General features: G+C 39.2%; 1 protein-coding gene and 1 long non-coding RNA gene across 8 annotated transcripts in view; one reads left to right on the plus strand and one right to left on the minus strand.

Moving 5' to 3' along the window:
• Positions 1 to 10,280, minus strand: part of LOC117422131 (RNA-binding protein Nova-1-like) — a 71,077-nt gene extending 60,797 nt beyond the window's left edge. For 4 of the 6 annotated variants that reach the window (XM_058987636.1, XM_058987633.1, XM_058987634.1 and 1 more), the window contains exons 1-2: positions 9,762 to 10,280; positions 8,083 to 8,226 (exon numbers count right to left, since the gene is read on the minus strand). In XM_058987636.1, coding sequence (XP_058843619.1) covers positions 8,083 to 8,226; positions 9,762 to 9,897 — 280 coding nt within the window. In that variant the 5' untranslated portion in view covers positions 9,898 to 10,280. Of the gene's footprint in view, positions 1 to 8,082; positions 8,227 to 8,539; positions 8,947 to 9,761 lie in introns of those variants that run through there. The other 2 variants (XM_058987635.1, XM_058987637.1) reach the window with 2 other exon arrangements.
• LOC131697595 (uncharacterized) overlaps positions 9,272 to 23,936 on the plus strand; it is a 118,495-nt gene continuing 103,830 nt past the window's right edge. The window contains exon 1 of one of the 2 annotated variants that reach the window (XR_009307400.1): positions 9,272 to 9,338. This is a non-coding gene — a long non-coding RNA (uncharacterized LOC131697595). Of the gene's footprint in view, positions 9,339 to 11,535; positions 11,729 to 23,936 lie in introns of those variants that run through there. The other variant, XR_009307399.1, reaches the window with a different exon arrangement.

Raw genomic sequence — 23,936 nt, forward strand, 5'->3', positions numbered from 1 at the left:
TATAGGCTATCTTCTACTTGTTAGTCTTTGTGGGCGTTAATAACATATGATAGTTTTATACTCCATACTTCCTTTTGTGCTCATAACTCAGCCAAAAATGTTAGATAAATGGTATTCAGCGAAAAAGAAAAGGTCTTCCATGCTCCTGTCAATATTACTACTCAAAATGTGAAAGATATTGTTCACATCCCATGACATCATGTCATTATGCAGCCTCGCATGTGCATCCAATAGTCGCACTGCAGAAACACTGCACTTGTGTTCTGCCTTTATGCGCAATTCGACCTTGGTGAACACAATCACCATTGTGAAGTGATGTATTCTAATTGCATTTCTATATAGATGACGCACTGCATATTTTGACTTTGATTCTCCCAGCTGGTACCTAATGCCAGTTCAGCTGTTAGAGATTTTTTTGCCCCATGTTTCTTTACACAAGAACCACAGAGTGAAACCTGAACTAGTGTTGCACTCTCCAAAGCAAACAGAGTTTAGTATCCAACAGAATAGAGAAAAAAAAAGTTACAAGACAGCTGTAACAGATTAATTATTCTTATTTTTATTTTTCTTAAATCGAATCTTATTTCAGGTTGTAATGCCTTTTTTTCTTAATTAAACCAACAAAGATAAAAAGCAAGATCGCATACTGTGTGCCACACAGGTTTTATTTCTTGAAGCTTCAGATAACACTGCTGGAAATCCCTAATATTTCCTAGACACATTACCTCCACCCATAAATGATCATTAAAAGGGAAATCAAAGTTTTAAAAATGTGTTGTCAGAAGTCTGCAAAATGCACGTAGCCTATCCATTACCGTTGCCTTGTGTGTGTTTCCTACCATGACGGTGCAGCCTCTGAGGGTCAGATTAATGAAGCTCAGCAGCAGCTGCAGCGTAACGTGAGACACACCAATGCCACAGTTCCCACCAGTCCAGCCCAATTACCTGAGGCATTCCAGCACTGGACAACTGACATTTCTCCTGCTTCGTTCACCAGGGTCCTCGCTCTCGCTCGCCACCGCCACCACCCTCCCCCTCCCCCTCCCGTCCCTCCTCAATTAATTTTTCAATCAAACTTCAATGTCTTTTGAAAAGGGGCCTGAGGAGTCCACTGCACCTGCTGTGGCTGGAAATGCTGAGTCCCAAAGAAATGTTTGTCAGTCAGATCTCTGCAGATGTTGCTGCATTTCAAACAAGAACTGCATCCACACATGAAAATGAAGAGGATGATCTCCAGACTTAGGACTTCAAAAGGGAGTTCTATTTCGAAAATCTCAGAGCTAGACAAATTCACAAAAGCCAAGCTTTTTGTTATCTCCAGTGAAAGCAGCTGAGACTAAACTTAATGGTCACCAGTAAATAGCATAAGCAACATCAATGGCAGATTCCAGTGGTTCTCAAACATTTTTGTTCGCGGACCACTACTTTTTTTTTGGGGGGGGGGGGGATCTCGGACCACACAATAAACAGTATAGCTGACTGAAAATTAAGAACATAAAAAAAAATCACTATAAATAGTAAGAATAACCGTAGACTTACCTTTCTTTGTTTTAATGCCATGTAAGGCCTGTTTCTGTAGCAAAGTTATTTTAAAATTGTAGTTTTAAAGAAAGGTTCTAGTTTACTTTTCATTAAGATGAATTTACCAAGAGGGGGACAAAAATTGTTTTTAAAATTGGGAGTTACAGCAGGAATTGATTTGTGTGAATTCTGAAGTTACTGTACAATACACCACGGAGGTACCAACACAGTCGGAGCTACGAATCTCCAGCTATAATCCATTTATAAAACAGAATGTTTGGATGCTGCACACGGATTGGGTGTTGAGGATTTCTTACCGTGCAGTTCTATAGTTCTGTACAATGTACAGCGGAACTTATTTTAGTCAAAGCCACAATTCAATTTATAAATTATCAATACACAACATATTAAACACGCAATCAATATACACATTGTTGTGAGAGTTCTTTTAACGTTTAAAAAAAAATGAGTGACATTCCTTTTGTCACATTTGATCTTTTCGGAGGCATGAGAGTGGACAAGTAGCTAGAATTACAAGAAAAAAATTAACACAAAGATTTAACAAGTCAACTTAATGAAATTGAAGAAAATAAATTCTTGGGCAGCTGGTGTTTTTATTGATTGGATGAACATAATTAAATGGTAAATCGACTTAAAAACTGTTTATCTTAAAAATGTAAATGGTCTGCTACGATAATTGTATGCTTCAGTGTGCAATTCGGCTGGTCAAGAGTACTCAATTTTGTTAGCCTCCATGCTGGTCAGTGCTGACAGCCTGTTAGTGACCAAGCATTTAAAAATGCCAATAACGTATTTTTGTATTAGCTTCTCCAGGTCAGCGTTAGTAATGCATGGATTGTGAACTTTGTCTTTGCCTCCTTTTCTGTATCTTTTCATTATCAACAAAAATACATGATTGGCATTTTTAAATGCTTGGTCACTCAAGGCTAACATTGCGGGTATGCCAGCTCTGTTTACGGAGTGATTGAGACCAGTAGGGAGGCCTTGATTCATTTGAATTAATTACAATAAATGGAAACTTTGAAAACCTCCAGTTTATTGTTTACAACAAATACAACCTTGTTTGAGGGATTATTCTGTCTCCAAAGCTGAAGGAATATAATTTAAAAAAAAATTTATATTTTTTATATTGTATCCATTTTTATAAGCGGGATAACACTAGGGCTGGTGCGTTGTGTTGCTTCGCTTCATGCCTCCAACCCAACTACTGCAGTATGTTAATGCAACACAATGCACGCCTGGTCATGTGTTATCCCTTCACTTTACAAGCTACTGTATTGTGCACGTGAGCGCAATACACAAAAACTCCAGGAGAGAATACATAGACACTCCAAAACTATTTATGAGTTTAGACCTTTTTTTTTTTTAACAGAGATATTCTCTATGTATGCATTTTCTTCCTGCTTCTATAGCCGAGTTTAAAGTCTCAAATTTGGGGTTTGCAACATGATCTATAAACCATGCTACCACTTCCTTTCACTAATTATGTAACCTTTCCACGGATCACTTGAAGGGAGCCGGCAGACCACAAGTGGTCCGCGGGCCACAGATTGAGAACCACTGTTCTATTCCATTCTTTTTTTTTTTTTTTATATTTATGGCAGATATGCACTTTTATATATTTCAAACTTGGAATTTAGAAAGACTGTTAAAAAAAGTCTTTCCCCCCCCCCCCTTATGCTAGTATTTTGGTATATAGTATAAGAGAAGAACCCAATACAACTGCACAAGACTTTTTGTTACTTTGCACATACTTGTACAGAGGTACAGCATAATTTTGCATAATTTAGATTTTTTTCTGTGCATAATTCCCTGGGGTGTATTAATTAGGCCTGGTGTAGTACAAATGTATTATGAGTGGTAGTAGTAGTCGTAGTATTATAAGTGTATATGGATTCTTGCGGTACTTTAAATCAGGTTTTAAAGAAATGTATTTAATCTATGAATCTAAATTTAGCATCTTAGACCAAGTAAAACAAACTGTACTTTGGAAAATACTCCATCAAATGAACAGAATACTTTGGGGTTTTACCTTGTAATGCATTTTTTTCATTTCATTCAAAGTTAGCTTTTAACTAAGAGTGCATTAAAATATTTCAAAGGGTGGGTTCTCTGTGTGGAGTTGGAGATGTGATAAATAGCGTGATTAAACTGGTTGCTAAGGTAACAGGCCCTGAAGATGATATATTTTGCTGCAGTGTACATGATTTCTGTACTAAGCAGCAACCATGAGAGCCTGTTCTTGCTGCTTCATTTTGTGTAATTGCCTACCTTCCAGTGTTTTAAGAACCTGAACTGCTTCTGTGATACTAGTGTCTAAGAGTATGGCAGAGGCAGGTTACATTGGTTGCCAGCTGTTCCTACTGACATTTAAATATGGCAGCCAGTCACATGGTCAGTTAAACTATGTATCAAACAAGATTGAGGGAAGTCCTTTGTGTGGAAATATAAAATTCAAGTATAGCAAAATTATACATACAAAAAGAATCCCTGTACAATTTTAAATTTTTAAATTAATATACCTAGCTGTAATATATCATATTAGTAGTAATAAAACATAGTTGCTGTTTGTATTTAAGTTTTGTTTGTTTGTAACATTGTTAATAATTTGAAATTTTGATGGCACTGAACAGTAGCTGTATTGTAGTTTTAGATGTCTTTCCAAAAATATAATACATTATCTAAAATAATTTTCCATTATCACAAAAGGTATGTACAATATTTTTTATATTGCATTATTTGCCAGGACAGATTTAAACTACAGTGAACATTTAATTATAAAGCCACACATGATCACAGCAGTGTGAATGAAACCAGTTTCTTCTTTGTAGTCCTTGATATTGTAGATGTATAGTCGTATACTTTGTTTTGATGTCCTACTGAGATCTGTTTGCCACTTGTTACCATTGAAATGGGTTGAAGCTAATATCCTGAACTTTGACTCTTACAATGAGATCAGTTCTCAGGTTAATTTGCTGTCACTCATACCATGTTGTGGAATGATTAAACCACAAGAAAAATTGGTCAATTTAAAAACCATTGGGGTATATTTCAACAAAGTCTTACTATCATTTCTCTGTAGGAAAATGTGAGGCTGTTTGTTGCTGAAGTTGACATAATTAAACTACATTTCTTTCCCACTGGTGCATAGCCCAGGTGACCGAATACAGTGGAAGCATACATGCATCACACTGTCGAGTTTTACATAAGTTATTGAAATTACTGAATCTAGTAATATAAGGAGATGGCTTTCATTTTTACATATAGAGCTGGGTTGCATCATTCCTTACCACAATTTAGTGACAATAAGAAGAATTTGTACATGTTTTTCAGTAATTAAAACAAAGCCATATTGCAGTATACAGTACATTTACCTGCAGGCTGTTGCAGTTTAAATCAAGAACACATTTGCACACTTTTACTACTTTGTTCCAAAGTAATGTTTGTAATAAGTTAACGTTACTGAGTGGCAACAGTTTCTCTTGTATAATGCAGTGCTGTTTCATATATTAATACTGTAACACCCCTCTGCAGTATGGCCTGCATCTCATAATAAAAACAATATGAAAAAAACACACATCCCTCGTGTGAGGGTGGGGGTTAAAATTGAAGTTAATTTTATTTTTTTTATTATTTATTATATGCTGACAAGAATTTGCACTGGCAGTGTATTGGTATGCCATGCATGGCAAACTCCATATTAAATTCTCTGTGCTGTTAAATAGAAAGCAGAGAGTGAATTACAGCCTGTCACAGATGGAAAGGATACAGTTCCAAGTTTTGCTTGCAGAGTCATCTTATATTGGGGTGTTTGTAGGTCTCTTTGCTATAATCATTCCATTAGTTGTTACTTTCAGTGAGTGCATACCATAGCACTCAGTAAATGATATGCTTTTAATTACCTTGGCACAGGCTAATAGCAGCATTTACATTTTTTGTTGCATAAAGATGGTCTGCTTGCATTCCTTAAATACAATGCATGTCTCCATGTCTCCTCTGTTAAACATAGGAGTTGTAATGTTTTTTTTCTGTTTTTTTTTAGCTCATTACAACTTTTTGCCTAATGCAGCAAAGCATACAAATGAGCATGCATGTTATAATGTGCTAGTTTCTTTTTTTTTTTTTAGGCATTTCAATGAAAGAAACATGTTTGTGCTTTTGATTTTCCAGTCTTAAAACATGGTAAATATATTTGACGTGAGATCAATCACATAGGATGATACTATACAAGTATTAAAGTAATGTACAAAAACTACTGACCATTTAGCACTATTCGAATGTCACTAACAATGAAAATGCACTATAAAAAATACCATATTTTTACAGTAAATTTACCTTAACTGTAGTTGTAGATTCATTCTAGTATATATTTCCGTATTATTAAAAGGTACATCTTATTTATTTAGTATTTTACACTAATATTGAACAACTTAACATAATTCTTAAAAACTGAAAAAATCATGTCAATATGAAGGTTAAATTTACTGTCAAAATATGGTATTTGTATTACATATGGATTAGAATTTTTCAAAAAGTCTAAAACTTTCTTTAAAATTGCAATGAATTAAAATGTTTGACAAAAAATATTAAATCCATATTGCAGCATGCACTCATTGCCTCTGTTTATTATTTGCTTTTCACAAAACCAGTAAAGCAATAAGCAATATAAAGAATCATGACTGTCTACTGCTACAATACTGTGGGAAGAGCAAGGTTCACATCCTATGCAATGAAAGTAAGAGGGCTGGAAGCAGCCCAGAAGTCGTCAGCTCAGAGAATTCCAGGACCTCAGAAAATTCCACAGGCTTGTGGTCAAATACAAACACTAAGCAACAGTCAGCCATGAGAAGATACATAAGCAGCTCATCTGTCCAAGTGATCAAGAGATGGACTTCACCCAATCTTCACCCAAGACCACAAAATGACTTTCATATTCAAATCCTTAAATAAAATGCCCCATAATCTGCAAGTCTTTATTACTTCACAGATTATCTTGTACCAGACAGCAGCACAGACAGATGTCAAAAACGCACTGTGCATGCTTCTAATTTGCCATGGTGTATCCTTGGCAAGCAAGATTTATTGCCTTTTGAAAAGCAATTCTGTTCTTGTGAAGTGTACCTTAAAACAGAACCATTTTGTTGATCTCTTAAAGTTGTAATTAAATGTCAAAACCATAAATCAATAAGCAGCATTACAAACTGAGATTACTTTTAATTTGTAAGTATAATTTATGAAAAACATACTGCAATATGCGGATAAGAGAAAGATATTGGTCTCAAAAGTGAATTAGAATTGTAAACTAAATGAAGGACATTTCATTTTATACACTTCATAAACACTGTTTTTTATACTTCTACATTATTGCGAAAACTTAAGGACGGATATTAATCTGCTGTTACATCTATTTAAAAACACACAACAGCACTGCTTATATGCAATTAGAAGTTAATCAAACTTTCCAGAAGCACAAGCCACAACATACAAAACACATCTACAGTAACTACATGGTAACATCCTTTGAAGCTGTTTAATAGAATTGCTGCCCTTTTCTCCACAATTATGATCTCCTCCCCACCCCGAGCGCAGAGTGGACATGAAAATGAAATATTCCAAATGTTTTCTGTCACAACAGCTGTCCAGGCTATTTCATGGAACCCGTTCAAGTCACTGAACAGCCTCCAAAACAGCTCTACTTCATTACAAAGAAACTAACAACCCCGTTGTCATCGGGCTTCTGATTTATCTGTCGTAACCCCCTCAACCTGAAGCAAATCACATCGATATGAAACATGAGACGGCACACACAGCACAGCCAGCGAGTTGCAGTCACAGCAAATTAATGGTTTCGACATTACCCTCCTTTCTACATTACAAATAATACAGCCTTTGTAAAGCACGTCCAGATAAGAACAGATAAAACACTGCCTGGCTAAATGTCTTCTCGATAAAACTGACCGATTGGGGTAGCAGTACAAAGTTTAGATTTTTTATTCCACGGTGATACTGTAAAGACTACAGTAATCAAAACTAGGTTTGTAGGTTTTAGGCTACGAACACACACATTTCAGTTACTAATACCAAGATTATAAAAGTAGCAATCATAATTTGCACAGAATAATGCATGTGTGGAAGACCTGCATGATAATGGAAAACTGGAAAGGCATATAATGCCACGCAATAATAGCTACATTCTCTTCTGCAAAGAATCCAGTCCGATTGCCATGACAATAAGGCATTCCTTTTTCCTCGTACCATCTCTGTGGTTTCTATGTGTACCTGCAAACTCAAAATTACACAGAACACATATGTAGATTCTTATACTAGCAGTACGTTCTGTGTATTTATTCTTTAATCCTGTATCTGCAACCAGCGACCCACTAACTGTATGAAAACACATGTAAAAAGAATTACAATGAATATAAAATGGTACAATAGGTATCAAACTGATTTCAGGTCAGGTACAAATCATGCAAAGTGTTGTATAATGTATTTTCCAAAACATTCTCATTTATGTAAGCATTTAGAAAGTCCACCTACCTGGGTAAAAATCTTTGGATTTAGATAGTTTGATGGTGGCCCCGGTCTCTTTCTGTAACTGAACAATAGTCTGTCCTCCTTTCCCAATTATAGATCCAGCAGCATAACTAGGTATTAGGACTTTTAAGAAAAACTGACCGTCTTCTGCAAAAAACAGTAAAAAAAAAAAAAAACACACATATTTATATTAATAATTTAAAAGTGATAAATCAACACGTCAAACCATAAAAGCTATTTGTAAAACATTTAATTAATTAAAAAGGTAACCAAAAATTCCAAGAGATGTATTTGTACCAATATAAAACGTATAATTACAATAACATTTTAAAACGTTGTGCAACATAAAACCTGTACGACCAAAATGCGTGAGGATGTGCTATCATTGTAGACTAGAGCATGCAAGAAACCTGAATGAAATAGAAAAAAAATAAAATAAATACATAAGCTTTATGTTTACTTAGATACTGCATTTCAGTTCCCTTTGTATGGAGCATTTTCGTCGGTCTAAATTAGAAGCAGATGACAACTGTGGTCCCAGTGATTTGTCATGAATTTCTAATTGATACTATGTTGCTCCACCGATACCAATAACGCCTTAATCCGACCGACAACCGCTGTAAAATGCAACAAATGGACAGTGTTAAAACCAGTGCCCTGTCTGAAGGTGATCATTAGAGGGAATGGCTTGCAAACAAGAAGTTAAATTAGCAAATACACGTGAACGTCTGGCAAGTGTAAATAACGATCTGCACAAAAAGCGATTAAGTTGTTTATTTTCTTTAAAACTGCGATTCGTGATCCCTAATCGCTATCATTAAGTGTTAAAATCCGATGTCAAAATAATCCTGCAGTATATCTTTCATTGAGGATTTAGGCGACTGATCTCTTTTAAACTCATTTAAACTCATTATAATTATAGAATCCTTAAGTAGTATTTTCCAAATTAAGCTTTTGATCGGCGAGTTTGATTACAGAGCAGCACGTTGTTGAACGCATGCAGGTGGTGCTGCTAGGTACTAAATGGAGTACAAGCAGACCCACACAAGTTATATGGTTTGCAACCAAATAAACTAAACAATCCCAGAAAACAACACAGTTAAAAAATGAATTCACTTTTTTTTTTTTTTTAAATGTACCCTGTTGAGGTTTGTATAAAACAGCTGACCAACTTAACAGATTGTCTCGCCAAAACATCCAAGGCACCAGCATCCTGGAAATGCTACCAGTACCAGCAATGTGAGGGTGCTACAGTACAGGTCAGACACAGTATGGCATATTTAAATATGTACGTTGTTATGCCGAGCATCATCACAGAAAATAATTTTGTAACTTGTCGGTTTTTGCAAAACGAACATTAAATCAAGTCAAGATGGTTGCAAGATAACAACAGTTTTCAGCTTTAAAATAGTAGTGTGGTTATACTAAGTTTGACAAGTGATACAATGCAACACTTAATAACAGGAATTCGTTTCTTTCTTTCGTTTTGCAACTCTGTCACTTTCTAACCATAGTTAAGACACTATAATCTTTGTTTAAACTGGAAATTGCTTCTTTTTATTAAAACTATATAAACAAAAAATGGTCGCCATGTTTGTTTGTTTTTTTCTTTTTGTCTTTTTTTAAATTTGTTTAACAGCAAAAGCCCTGTGAAAAACGCAGTGATAAATATTAGTACCCACCACCAGTGTTTGTTCTCTTGGTGCTGCCTGCTTCAGGCGGTGCTTCCAGCGGTCTCTTTCTGGAATCCTGCGGGTCCAAGTCTATGGGCACCCCGGTGTGGTTTCCGTTCTGCTGGATGGGAGCTGCCGCCATCATGTTTGCAAGCTTTATTAAAAAAAATAGTTGGCTTGATTTTGAACGATTTAAATATCAAAATAATAATGTAGGTGCAGCTCTTAATCCGATATGTAGGTGGGTGGTGCTGGGGAAAGCTGAATGTGTCAGAGATGGTGGGGGGTGGAAAACAAGAAGAGGAGGGGGAGGCAGAGAAGTGGGGAAATGTGAATGTTGAGCGTGTGAAATGGGTCCTGAAGCGTGGCTGTGTTGCTTTCTAAGGCTGGAGCTGCTCTGTGCGATTTCGGTAGTGCTGGTGCTGCCGCTGCTCCTTTTCTCTCATTATTCCGCACAATTCCTGGGGGCTGCCGGAGCTCTCACACACCGTGGAAGTCAAAGGTCACTCATCCCAGCAACACGGCTCAACCCACCTTGCACGCTGTCACTGAAAACAGAAGGACAGCAACCAAATTTGTGGGTGGGAAAGATTTGTGAATGATATGCGAGACAGCCAATACAGAGAAAAGAGGTGAGATTGGAGGCTCTACTTTCGACGAATCGATGATATTAGAGGCAGGAACCTTACACATAAGGTCAATATTTGGGAATTACGTCATGGTAACCCAAGCTCAAAGCTGTCTGTACTGGTTGCATTTGTTTTGCAGCATGTATTGTCAAGTTAGTAACAATACATTCACCTTAACTTTTTGGACAATACTGTATATTCATTTAGTTTTGCTGTTTGTTTATCGTGATTCTTTCCAAGTTAATATGTTTGTTTGTTTTCTTAGGTGCTTATTTTTTTCTCTTTTTTTCATTTTTCAGTACCAATAGTCTTATAAGACCATGACGAACCAATAGCTGGCATAGTCCAGAACAGTATACTGCTACTGTAATACTGTAATTAATAACGTTAAAAAAAAAAAGTTGTCATAGGTGCGAAATAACATATAGGTATATTGTATTTATGCTAATCAATTAACTGAAATAATTATATATATATATATATATATATATATATATATATATATATATATATATATATATATCAATCAGTGTAAAGCTAAGAAATAAAGTAATTCTCATGTCAAATTATTTTAAAATTAAGAATCAGCTTCTCAAGAGTACTGATGTGGTGAATTTAAAGCTTTGAATGGATAGATAAATACTAATGTGAGCAGAACTCTTCAACTTCCTTCTAAATAAAACGTCTCTTCGTTATCTCTGTACAGCAGTTGGTTATTGTGCTCTAATGAGACTGATTACATACTATGCATTTTGATATTCCAAATAATCTGCATACGATAATGTTATTTGCTCAAATAAGTTAAGTACTGTATAATGTAAGATGCTATTCATTGTGCAGCTGGTATTAGAACTGACATGCTTATTCTTTGATTTTAGGGATGTAATCAAAAGTACAGTGCTGCATAATGAAACGTTATTAAACCAGAAAAGACTGGTGGTAAACCCCAATAGGAAAGCAGCCTCAATAATGGCATCTCAACGATGGATAATGTGTAGGTGCAAAGCATTGTGTTACCCACAGTGATGTGTTACAGTGTCTGTTGAATCACTTTCCAAGTCTGACCCGGGATAGATCATCCAGTGTTTAACAGTGGTCATGTGAATGTGGCAAGATATTCATAATGTTCATTCAAGCAGTATTTTGGTGGTGAATAAAGACTGATGTGTACTGTTATTTGTGCTGACCTCTAGAGCATGACATTGTAGTTGGCCTCCCCTGTTCTCTGCCACTTGTCCCTACTATGAATTATAATAATGATCCTTGTTTTTACAGGATAATATGTGCTGTCTCTGTCAGGTCTGATGAAATCATTGTAGGTGCATGCAGAGGGTAATGCCAATTCTGGTAGGGATCCTTTTTGTTATTGACATTGTATTTGCTTTATTCCATTTCAGCAGTTATGAATAACCTCACGCAAAGGTTATGTAATATATTAGACCATGGCCAGATGAAAATCAGATGACAGCTTTATCTTTTGCTTCTTCAATAAGAAAAACAACCTGTATTAGGAGTTTGGTCCAAAGGATGAAATTCAGTGGCATTATACTTTAATGGTTAATTCTAACGTGTTATACAAAATGCATTATTTTCGGTTTTTCTAATCACAATGTTACCCATTTTGGAAGTGTAACAAGCTGACCCGACATCCTCTCACACTGCAAGCAAGTGTCTTCACCAACATAGGCTTATCTGAATTGGTGGTTTTAACCTCATCTCATTTCATCGACAGAGGACAGAAACCACAGAGGTTACGTGCTCTGACTGGCAACTTCCAGTCCTCTTTATTTAAATCTTTTCCATTTTCTTTAGACAGGCTTTCACATAAAAGGAACTGTATAATGTAATATTTGCTTCCACTAATACACATCTTTTACCTACAACTCAGTACATCCAACTGATCAAATCCATTAATGCTTGATTTTCTCACTATGGTTGCTACTGTATTTGCACAACTCTTGCAATTTAAGAGGTTTTTATTCAGCAAGATGGCATTTGCGCACATTTCTTATCTTCTTCTGCTCTTCCCCCCCTTTTAGTACCAAACTGGTAATTCAAATCTTGAACTGTGTCAAAACTGCTCATAGCAATCTCTTGACAACTCAAGCGTCACTAAAGAATTTCTTTCATCTTCCAGCACCAATTTAGATCTATCATTAAGCCAGAAAAAGCCTGAGCTGTCAGAACATTTACTAAATCATTTCTTAAAACATAGAAATACCCCAAACTTTTAAATTAACTTGGTTTATCTGACTTTTGCAAAGAATAGGAAGCCCAAGTTTCATGCCAGGAGACTTTGAATAGGTGAAGTTATTTAATTGCATTTGTATAAACTTTCAAGATCGACAAAAGAATAATATTTAAATGTTGTACCTTTTATATTTTTCTTTTCACCTTAAAAGAATAACATTTTTCTATGGAGCACATTATGTTTAAAAATCTACTGTTTTGATTGCACTAAAAATTTATTCTGAATAATGATTTGAGTAAATGTCAATGGTTAAAATTCACAAGCCAGCTTTTACATGCACACACTTTACAGCTCAGTGTTAAAAAAAAATTCTAACTTTCATTATTGTTTTACAGTCGGTGCCTATTGGGTTTAGAAGCATAGCTTTATCAAATCTGTTTAAAATTGCATGAAAATACAATGGCTAATCAGACTTCCTTTTATATCCACAGACATTTCCAAAGCACGGTATATTGGCCAACACTATCTTTTTCAACATTATTTCTCAAAATGAACTACAAATAAACATATGCACTATTGATGCTCTGTTGCTGTTTTACTGAAAACTGAAGGATTGGGTAATGCACAGTGTAGTCAGTTAATAACTAAGAAACTAATTATTAACAATAAATAAGCTATAGATTTTAATCTGCGACAAACCTGGCTAGCTCAGATACTGTTTTTTACTCAGAGCCGGAGGCAATGAAAATCAGTTTACCTTTTCACGGCCAATCAGGGTAATACTAAAAGGAGAACAGTTGAGATTCAGGGGGTCAGGTCGGGATCCAACTGACTTGGTTCATCTAGTTACCTTTTTTTTCACTGGGGCAGTCACTGTAACGTGTGCTGCAATGGAGCAGCCATCATCCTATTTTATCTCTTGTAAGATTTTTTCAAAAGACCATTATGACCAGCTTCAGACCACAAATATCTGTGAAAAAAAGCCATGACATTTGATATTGAGAATTTTTTGTTCATATACAAATTAGCCATGACAAATATTTAATAATCTCTGCAACTGATAGATAATTATGAACTAGGCTGTTGTAATAAACTTGAGGTACATGTTCCCTGCATTACAGGTTGGGAACGTCCTGTGCTCCCAGGTGCTGAATCACAACCCAACAAGGGGGGGGTGTTGATAACTCCAGAATAGAAATGAAACACTAAACATGTAACAACATCTTTTACAAAATAAATATGTGGCAGCATTGCAACATGAAATCGTGTGAGTCAATTATGACATGTATTTTACCAACCACATAAGACAGCTCTAAGAAATTCACGAATTAAAACTGGAATCCATTGGAATGAAGTTTTGCATCACAGTCATTCGCATAAACATTACTAGCGGTTCCTTTTCCTTTTCAACCCAATTTTACATCATAGTCAATAAGCATTAATTAATTTGAATTTGAAGTTAATTGCGTAATTTCAGACAAAATTATATTATACAGGATCAATAAAATCAATAACTAATTTCATGCACACGCACACTATACTATCGCAATAAGTATATTTGGCTAGCTTGAGTGTATTTCTTTTTTTTTGATGAGAGATCTAGCATTTCATTGGACATTTATAACATGGATTCCTACCTCAATTTAAAAAATATTATTATTATTATTATTATTATTATTATTATTTTTGAGGAACACAAAGCACTGCTGGTAAAATAAAAGTTCAGGTAGTGAACAGGGTGTGGCCGCCCCAGTTATCTGAGAACATTCTAATCAGCTTCCTACTAGAGTAGAACCTGTCATGTCCGATTTAATTAGTTCCACGGGTCCATCGGATATATAAAAATATCGTATCTCAGAGAGACAAACCTCAAAGAGAATTTATCAATGTACTTGTATCTACTTTAAATAGACAACTACTCATTAAGTTTTCTTTTTTGTTTGTTTTAACTGGTCTAAAACAAGTTCATTGCTTACACAAATCTAATGTGTATCACTTGGGCAAAATAATCCTTTCGTACCGTACAAATAGCATGTGCAGTATTAATGACTGAATGGATTAACTTCCCTCGAAACACCTTCCAGCACATTGTGGAGTCTGTGCCACATCGTGTCAAGGCTGTGATTAGGGCAAACACATGTCCAACCTGATATTATATAGAGGTCCTAATAAATGTTCCTGGCAGTCTTTTCAGCTATGAACAAAACTCTGAAGGTCAGTTGATATCTGATAAAAAAAAAGTAATTTATGACCTCTTGAGTCCTTTTTTTAACCCTAAAAGCATCCATTAATTGGTGTTATCTCTCAGCCATGCTTTATTTGCTGTTCTGCTATTGAGTAATAACAGAACGTTTGACCTCCGGTTGTTGTATAACTATGATCAAATACAGAGAAGCATGGGAATGTAGTTTAAATCTGAAGGACTTCCTGTAATTACATATCATTGAAAAATGTCAACCCGATTGAGATACCGCAGTAAAATAGATTACATTTGCCAATTTAAAATTACAGATGATAAAAGAACATTTACTAAGTTGATGTTAATTATAATACCATCACTGTTTTTATTATCACTATGTCATTTTTGTTCCTCATTTACTTTGCTCATCCAGGCCAAGAATGATGCCTCAGTGCTAATAATAATAATAATACTACTACTACTACTACTACTACTACTAATAATAATAATAATAATAATAATGACCCTTTTGCTGAAAAAATAATTCAATATAATATCCAGAACAAACACTGGACAGGTTTACATCCTACAAATAAGATTTTTCTTTAAGTGCTATAAATTAGGATTATCCACTAAGATCTTCACAGAAAGAAGGTTTATGAGCAGGTTGGATAACAGATATACCATCAAGAATGATTGAGAAAGCTATATAGAACTGATAAATGAACCGCAGCAAGTGGAAGACTTGAAAGGCTTTGTCAGATTAGTTTGAACTGAGAACCAGAGTTAGACAGCACTGCTTAATGCAGTATGGGACCATGTATTAGGAGTGATGGACAGGAGAGAGAAGGCATTCACATGGATTGAGTGAATTAGTCAGAAGTCTAGAGTGTGTATAGATGACATTGCTATGTTGGCACTTTATTTTAAAGTATTGACCTCACTTCTCAAAGTATTAGCAAGGAAACAGAATTGTATGAGTTTAAAATTAACATTCCAAGGACAAAATAGGGAAAGGCCCAAGCAAAGTCAGATTTCAAGAACGAAAAGGTGCAGAGTACTTCCCAGCGATAACAAGAAAAGTATTTAATAGTTTACAGAAAACACTACAGGACAGTAGAGATATTGCTATAACGGTACAGTACACACAATCTCTACAGTCCTTTACATTTGGGGATTATCCCCAATAATCTCCATAGCATTCTGAGTTTATGGATGATCTGCAATAATCTTCACTGAAGTCAGAGTTAAATATCAGGTCTTTCGGGACCACTGTACTTGATTTTGAAGCATAGCACAACCACCTTCTTACTTCTGAATCCATGCAATTCTTTTGCTGAATTTTAATTAGTTTAATTGCATTAATAGCATGTCCCTATATGAGTTTTCAAATTTCGAAATATTTTACTGTCTGTGAATGTCATAACATAAAATATATTTTTTACAATGCTTTGTAGCCGTCAATATTTCATATAGAAGCAGTTTTTAAAAAGTAATCTATGAACGCTTTTTCCAGGCTGAGGATTTGTGAATTAGTAAGATTTTTGTTTTGTTTTTGATGAGCAATAGAAATTGGAACTGTTACCACTTTAATTACAACAAAAGCAATTTGAGAATCCACAATTTCCTATGTTTAGGGCTATCGGATAATAGAGCTATTTTAATTTAAATTACCTCAGATCTTGCACAATTCAGGTTTAACTTGTTGGGTTTCTAGATTTAAAATGTCCTTCTTATGGAAATAGATTCTCTTGTCTTTCAGCACTTTCCATGTTGAAGTCAGATAACCTCACAAGGTTTTCAAATGGGCAACTTCCAAATCACTTTCAAATAACTTACAAATACTTGATGAACCAGAGAGTCCTTTTCCGCTTTATTGAGTTTTTAAAATTACAAATGATTTTATTCCCTCTCATAAACAAAACTTTCAGAAATTGATTTTATGTAATTCGCTGCAATGTTACTCTTTTGTTTGTATGTATTGGATATTATGTTGGAAAACTATAATGACTTAACCTTATGGAAGGGGTGGGTTGTGGTGTCACCTAACCCCACTGTAACCCTCTGTGACTTCACAATAAAATAGCTGTAAGAACTACAAACACATAATGCAATACATATTGCAGTGGTATTCTCGATGACATCCATGACTTTTTAACTGAAAATAATATTCAGCAAGATAGACAACTGCAACAAAGTAGAACACTGGGTAACAAGAATAGGTAGAATGTGGCTGCTGTATTTCCTACATCATTTCAACTCAGAAATATCTACAGGATCAAAACATATCACTGCCAGCAAAGCATTAAGGGGAGCTGTCGGTTGGGTAATGACAGAATATTAGTTTTGTTTTCAAAATAAAGCATTGCTACATATATTTAAATGTATTATCTTTTTCTTGTTTCTCAAGAAAATTGCCCAAAAGTAAAATGTTATCCATTGTCTTTCCAACTCTATATGACATTTTAGCTTGTAAGATGGGCTGAATGGCCTCCTCTCGTTTGTAAACTTTCTTATGTTCTTATGTTCTTATGTATATTCACTTGTTATATTACATATTACTATTGCATTGCTCCTGTCTACTTCTCCTTTTGCCAACAGAAATGTCCACATTGGAAATTAAGCTTTGTTAAGTCAGGAAGTAATATATACACTGTATAAATACTATCTCAAAGTTAATATTTTATACCACCTACTGTAGTGTTTAAAGACAAAACAAGTCTGTTCATTATAATACAAAAGCAATCACTGGCATATCATGCTGTAGCCTTTTAATAATTAGAGTCTGAAATTGGCATTGTGCTGCTATTCACGTTAATCACATGGACAGGGATTTCAAGATGCATTCTAATTATTTAGATCTTCTCTTTCACACTGTGGATTCATTTGCTGATTAATTTTCAATTTTCTGACGACTGTTTAGATCAGCGCACTCCAAGATTTATTACTTCAGTAAATTGACTGCAATGAACTATTTCTGTAGCAGTCACTCAAAACCAGCATATTAAACAAAGTATTTGATATTCTTATAGGTATACGGATGAACATTTATACAGCTAATTATGTCATAGGCAGTGCCAACTATGTTCATTTGTGGTCTGGTTCTCTATTTAATCCTTTATCTTTAGGAATATCATGTAATGCCGATCTGCATATTCGTAGAACAGAAGGTTTAAAGATCTGATTTCTCATAAAGTGTATGACATAAAAGGTAAAATATTGTCAAAAATAAGTGTTTTGACCTTTCCGTACATCAAAAATGTCACAAAGGGAATATTTGCATTCTTTGTACATGTCAAAAACGTCTCTAGGGACTAAGAAAACGTTATATTTCTAAATATGAAGGTTTTTTCTGAATAGCTGATTGCATAGACTTTTTGTCAATCATATCTGAGGAAATTTACATTGCAATAAAAGATGAAACAAGATATAAAAATAAACAAATACATCCTTAGGCTGTAATCCTTAGAAAGCACTGCAAATATGACATTATGCAACAAAGCAAACCAAGCAAACATAGACACTGTAGTTACACAAATTATGAACAGTTATCATTAAACACATTTTGACAAATCTTGTTGGTCCTTAAGCAATAAGGCATGAGAGGACATGGGTTGTGCTGGATATTGTCATTTCTTGGTGCGTTGTTATGCAAGAAAGCAGAAATCTATATAGTTTCTAAAGATTTATTAACATGATGTTTGCAGAAAAACATGTGCTAAAAAGACACACTTGATGTTTGATGTTTAATTTTCATTACAAATTTCAAATATCTCAATGGACCTCACAATGTTATTAAAATACTTTGAAGAAAGGCTTTGAAAGCATTTATAGTGAAATGATATGTTTTCACACTTATTTTATTTTTTCCTTAGCATTACAGAAAATGTATATTTCTGTTGACATTAATTTAAACTGTATTCTGCTTAAAGAGACATTTTACATTAAATAGTCATTTTACATTTGTTTTTTCATAGCTCAAATATTGATTTAAAACAGGAAACTATAATGTGGCAAGGCATGCCTACCTCTTGTTATTAAACATCAGGTTGTGTGCTTGCAGAACGAAAGCAGAATCTTTGTATTCCCAGCTTGTACTTGTATTCAATAAACTGCTAAACTACCCTGACAAAAGAGACAGCATGAAGATAAAACATGATTGAACTTTTAAATATTGTAAACGATTGGAATACAATAACTGTCTGAAGACCAGTGGTGAAGTCGAGCCGGAAGAGCGTTCCGGTACTTTTTTCAATAGGCAGAACCTTGACTTAAGAATCAACTTAAGAACAATTTCAATGCATGCGCACCGATGAAGCAATCTCTTTTCCGTGTGGAAATCAAAATAGTCTTTCTGTACCATGTTATTGAATAGGCATTAGAAACCAGATTCCCTACGTGCCACTACTGATGGTACACGAATCTGAGTCTCTGTCTCCGATAACGATAGGTTGCGGATGCAACCCCGGTTCCCTGAAAGAGAAAATAACCATCAAGGTATGGGATATTGCCGTCAGGCAGTAGGGATTGGCTGAGCTGTATAGCAAAGCTGCCGATAGGCCTCCGCGTGAGCTGCCGTGTAAGCCCGCCCCCCTGGGAGCATACAATGCACCGCACGTGGAGACTCACTTCCTCTTTTGCTTCAGGCCGTGAAGGCTTCCGAAGCGACCTCGCAGCTTGATGGTTATTTTCTCTTTCAGGGAACCGGGGTTGCATCCGCAACCTATCGTTCCCTTTCAAGTCGAAAATAACCATCAAGGTATGGGAACAGTGTACCCAAGCCGTCGCAAGGGAGGATTCTCGGCAGTAGGACAGACTTACGTCATAACGCAACTGCGTAGGCAGTATATCTATGCATATGCGGAGCTGCGCCTCAGCATCTATGCTCACAATGACACCTGTCCTAAGGTGGAATAGTCAACACCATCTTATCAACCACTCTATATGTCCGCATCCTGAGGCGTCATAGAGTGTAGCACAGATGCTCCGAACAGTGGAGCAGAGGAATCCAGCACGTTCAACCGGTAAAACCTCATGAAAGTATGCGGTGTAGCCCAACTGGCTGCTGCGCAAATGTCAGACACCGGCACCCCTCTAAAGAGGGCCCAGTATGTCGCCATACCCCTAGTGGAATGCGCCTTCAACTGCCCTGGTGGCGGAAGGCCTGCAGATTCATAAGCTAATTTAATAGCATCCACTATCCAATGGGAAAGGCGTTGTTTAGACAACGGCTGACTGTACATGGCAAGCCGATATGGTGGCTAAATACACTTTAAGTGTAGAGGGAGATTTCCCTTCATCTAACAGTTTCTGTAGAAACTGTAATATCACTGCCATAGGGCAGGATATTGGGCCGTGGCCCTGTGCCAGACACCAATCCTGAAACAACTGCCATTTGTACGTGTATTGCGACCGAGTAGAGGGTGCTCTGGCACTCTGAATGGTCGAAGTCACCGCTGTAGAAAGCCCTAGGGCTGACAGGCGCTCCCGCTCAGGGGCCAAGCCCATAGCTGCATGAGCTTGGGGTTTGGGTGCCATAGCCCTCCTTGGGCTTGGGACAACAGGTCCGCTCGCAGAGGGAGTTCCCCTCGGGCGACCGTGCAACAACTGCACCAGACTCGGGAACCATATTCTCCGAGGCCACCGATGAGCGATCAGAATCACTGTCGCTTGCTCTACCCTGACCTTCTCCAAGAAGGCGGGAAGCATCGGAATCGGTGGAAATGCATATAGGAGCCCTGGCGGCCATTCGTGAGCCAGTGCATCGACTCCTAGGGGGCTGTCGAGGTCCTTCACCGAGAACCATAGGGGGCAGTGCGTGGTCTCTCGCGAAGCGAAGAGATCTACTTGCGCTGTGCCGAACCATTCCCAGATGCACTCTACCACCTGAGGGTGAAGACGCCATTCGCCTGCAAGTGGGCCTCCTCTGGATAGGAGATCCGCTGCGTAATTGACTCTGCCTGGTAGGTGAACCGCACGCAGAGAGATTAAACGCGGTTGTGCCCAAAGCAACAGCCGTGTTACCATCCGGTGAAGACCGGGGGACCGCAAGCCGCCCTGGCGGTTGATATACGCCACTACCGTGGTGTTGTCTGACCGCACTAACACGTGCTTGCCTAGAAGCACTGGCAAGAAGTGCCGAAGGGCGAGGTCCACCACTCTGAGTTCCAGATCATTGATGTGGGCTGACCTCCAGGGTCCTGACCACACTCCACGTGTCCCTGTCCCGTTCCAGACTGCTCCCCAACCCTGGTTGGAAGCGTCGGTTGTGATGACTTCCCTTTGGAAGATGGGACCGAGGCGTACGCCCTGACGGATGTTCGACGGAACTTTCCACCAGCGCTGTGCTTCCCAGCAGGTTTGGGATACCCTCAACCTGCGGTGTTTGTCCCTCCGCGGATGCAACGCGAAGGCATTGAACCAGGCCTGCAGAGGTCTCTGGTGTAGTAAGCCCAAAGGAAGGGCTTGCGAGGTGGCAGCCATCAACCCCAGCATGCGCTGACACAGCTCCATGCTGACTGTTTCTCTCAACCTGAATAGGGAGAGACACCGCTCCAGCGAGGCAACTCTTTGTGACGACAGGGTCGCTTCCATGGAAGCTGAGTCCAGATGCAGACCAAAGAATTTGGTCTGTTGACTCGACACGAGGTGGCTCTTTTCTGAATTGACCTTCAGACCTAGCCACTGAAGATGGTCTGTAACCATCACTGTGTGCTGTGCCAACTGCTCCTTTGACTGCGCGCAGACCAGCCAGTCGTCCAGATAGTTCAGCAGTCGGACGCCTTGAGCCCGCAAGGGAGCTAGAATGGCATCCATACATTTCGAAAAGGTTCGAGGAGCTAGTGACAGGCCGAATGGAAGGACACAAAACTCATATACCCTGCTCTGAAATGCAAAACGCAGATACTTCCTGTGACCCGGGCAGATGGGAACGTGAAAGTACGCATCTGTCAGATCCACGGTGGTGAACCAGTCGCCGTGTTGGACTGACTGGATGATGTGCCTGTGCGTAAGCATCCTAAACGATAACACCCGCAGGTATTTGTTCAGTACTCGCAGATCTAAAATATGGCGGAGCCCGCCGTCCTTTTTGGGCACCAGGAAGTATTTGGAATAGAACCCCTGGTCGATCAGAGCAGGGTCTACTTGTTGAATGGCACGCTTCCTGAGCAATGCCTGTATTTCCACATTCAGAGCTGAGGACTGAACCGAGTCTTTCACTGCAGTTACCACCACTCCCCGGAAGGGGGGAGGTTTTAACCGGAACTGAAGGGTGTACCCGGTGAGTATAGTTTTGTGCACCCAGATGTCGTCGGTGCAATGTTGAGAACTGGAGCTGTGGGACAGTGTAAGGGTGGGTCAACAGCTGCCTAGTTTCCTCAGGGCTGCTTTGGCTGTGCTTGTCCGCGAGGGGCCTGGCCAGAGCCGCGAGGACGCTGTCTGCCACCTCCTCTAGTGCGCCACCCTGTGCGCTGCGGTCTCCCAATTGGGAATTGGCCGCGCGCCGCTGTACTCGCCGGGGAGGTTTTAGTACCTCCTGAGCGCGGCTGGTGCTGCGGTGGTGTCCTACGCCACTGATGCTCTTGTGGGCGCTTGGGCTGGAAAGGCCTCTGCGGCCACATCTTAACCAACTGCTGCGATGCTTCTCGAGCCTTAGCCGAGCGTTGCAGCATCTCCTCCACCGCTGGGCCAAACGTGTGCCCCGGTGTAATGGGAGCATCTAATAAGGGAGCTTTGTCAGGCTCCTGGACTCTCACCTGCGAGAGCCAGAGCTGTCGCCTGGCCACTACCAGGGACGCAATACTCCTGCCCTGAGCCCGTGCGTTGAGCTGGGCTAGCTTAACCAAGAGCTGAGCAATTAGCCCCAACTCTGTTCGTAGAGACACCGAAGGGTACTCCGGGAGGTCTTTCACCAGCGCAGCTTGACAAACGGAGAGGAGGCTGGCCACATGGGACAGCCTAACCACCTCTGTAGCCGCCGAATAGCCCTTCCTGAGGTGCACCTCAGTGATCCTGCACTGCTTGTTAGGGCATGCAGGATCCCTTGTCAGTCCGGAGAGCGTTGGTGTCTTCACCAAGGCTGCGAACGCAGCGCCAACTGGTGGAAAATATGCCAAACCCGCCTTGCTCGCTCCCTGCATAGCAAAGGTGGAAGCCTTACGTGAAGTTGTCGGGGCGGATGCCGGAGTGCACCAAGTGGACTTCACCTCCTTAATAAAATCGGGGAAGGCCGGGAGCACCCTGGACTGCTGGGATTGCGCCGAAGGCGACTCAAAGAGAGACCGCCGAGGTTGGTCTACGGCAGGCCATTCGATCCCCAGATGGCGAGTCGCCCGCTCCACCAGTGACCATAAGGAGTCATCAGCGTCCAGCACCTCCATCTCAGACTCTGAGTGGTGGGACGCCAACTCTGCCTCCACACTGTCCTCTCCAGGGAGAGGTTCCCCTTCTGATGCATCCCGAGAGATAGCATCCACGTCCCATGCGTCTTCTTGCGCAACTGGAACGGACAGGGGTTGTGGTAGGACCATCGGCTGGTTGGTAACCGGCCCGACCGGTTCATGTGCGGCCCGAGCTGTAGCGAGGGACATGAGCAGCGATTGCTGCCCCATCATCATGTCCATAAATTGGGACATCTTGGATGTAAGCTCTGTGACGCTCGACCTGCCACTGCCTCGCCTGTCCCGACGAGGGGAACGGGAATGTCCTCTCCGTCGAGGTGACCCAGAACGGGACTTTGAAGTCCGGCGGGAGCGTTCCTTGCGAGGGGAGGGACCTCGCTCTATAGGTGGACTGCGGGAGCGTTCCCTCATGCGCCTAGTGTCCGGAGATCTTTGGCCAGCGGTGAGCTGGGAAGACGGACTCCTAGACAACTGCAGCTTCACTGGTGGGCATGCCAAGGAAGACGGCAGGGCGGATAGGGTGTGTGGAGACCCTGACGAAGGGGAATGATCCCCAACTGCTCTCCTCGCCCTGCGACGCAGAGTGCGCGTTTGAAAAGTCGCGCACAACAGGCAGAACGTTCTATCTGCTAAGGCCGACGCCGCATGCTCCGGCCCCAGGCAGGCCACGCAGTCTTCATGCGGGTCGTTCGCCGGCAATTTTGTCCCACAGGTGACACAGCGGTGAAACTCAGACATGGTATTGCACGTTGGTCGCTGAAGCGTACCATGCCGATAAGCGTT

Source organism: Acipenser ruthenus, chromosome 15, assembly GCF_902713425.1.
Source record: "Acipenser ruthenus chromosome 15, fAciRut3.2 maternal haplotype, whole genome shotgun sequence".
Lineage (NCBI taxonomy): Eukaryota > Metazoa > Chordata > Actinopteri > Acipenseriformes > Acipenseridae > Acipenser > Acipenser ruthenus.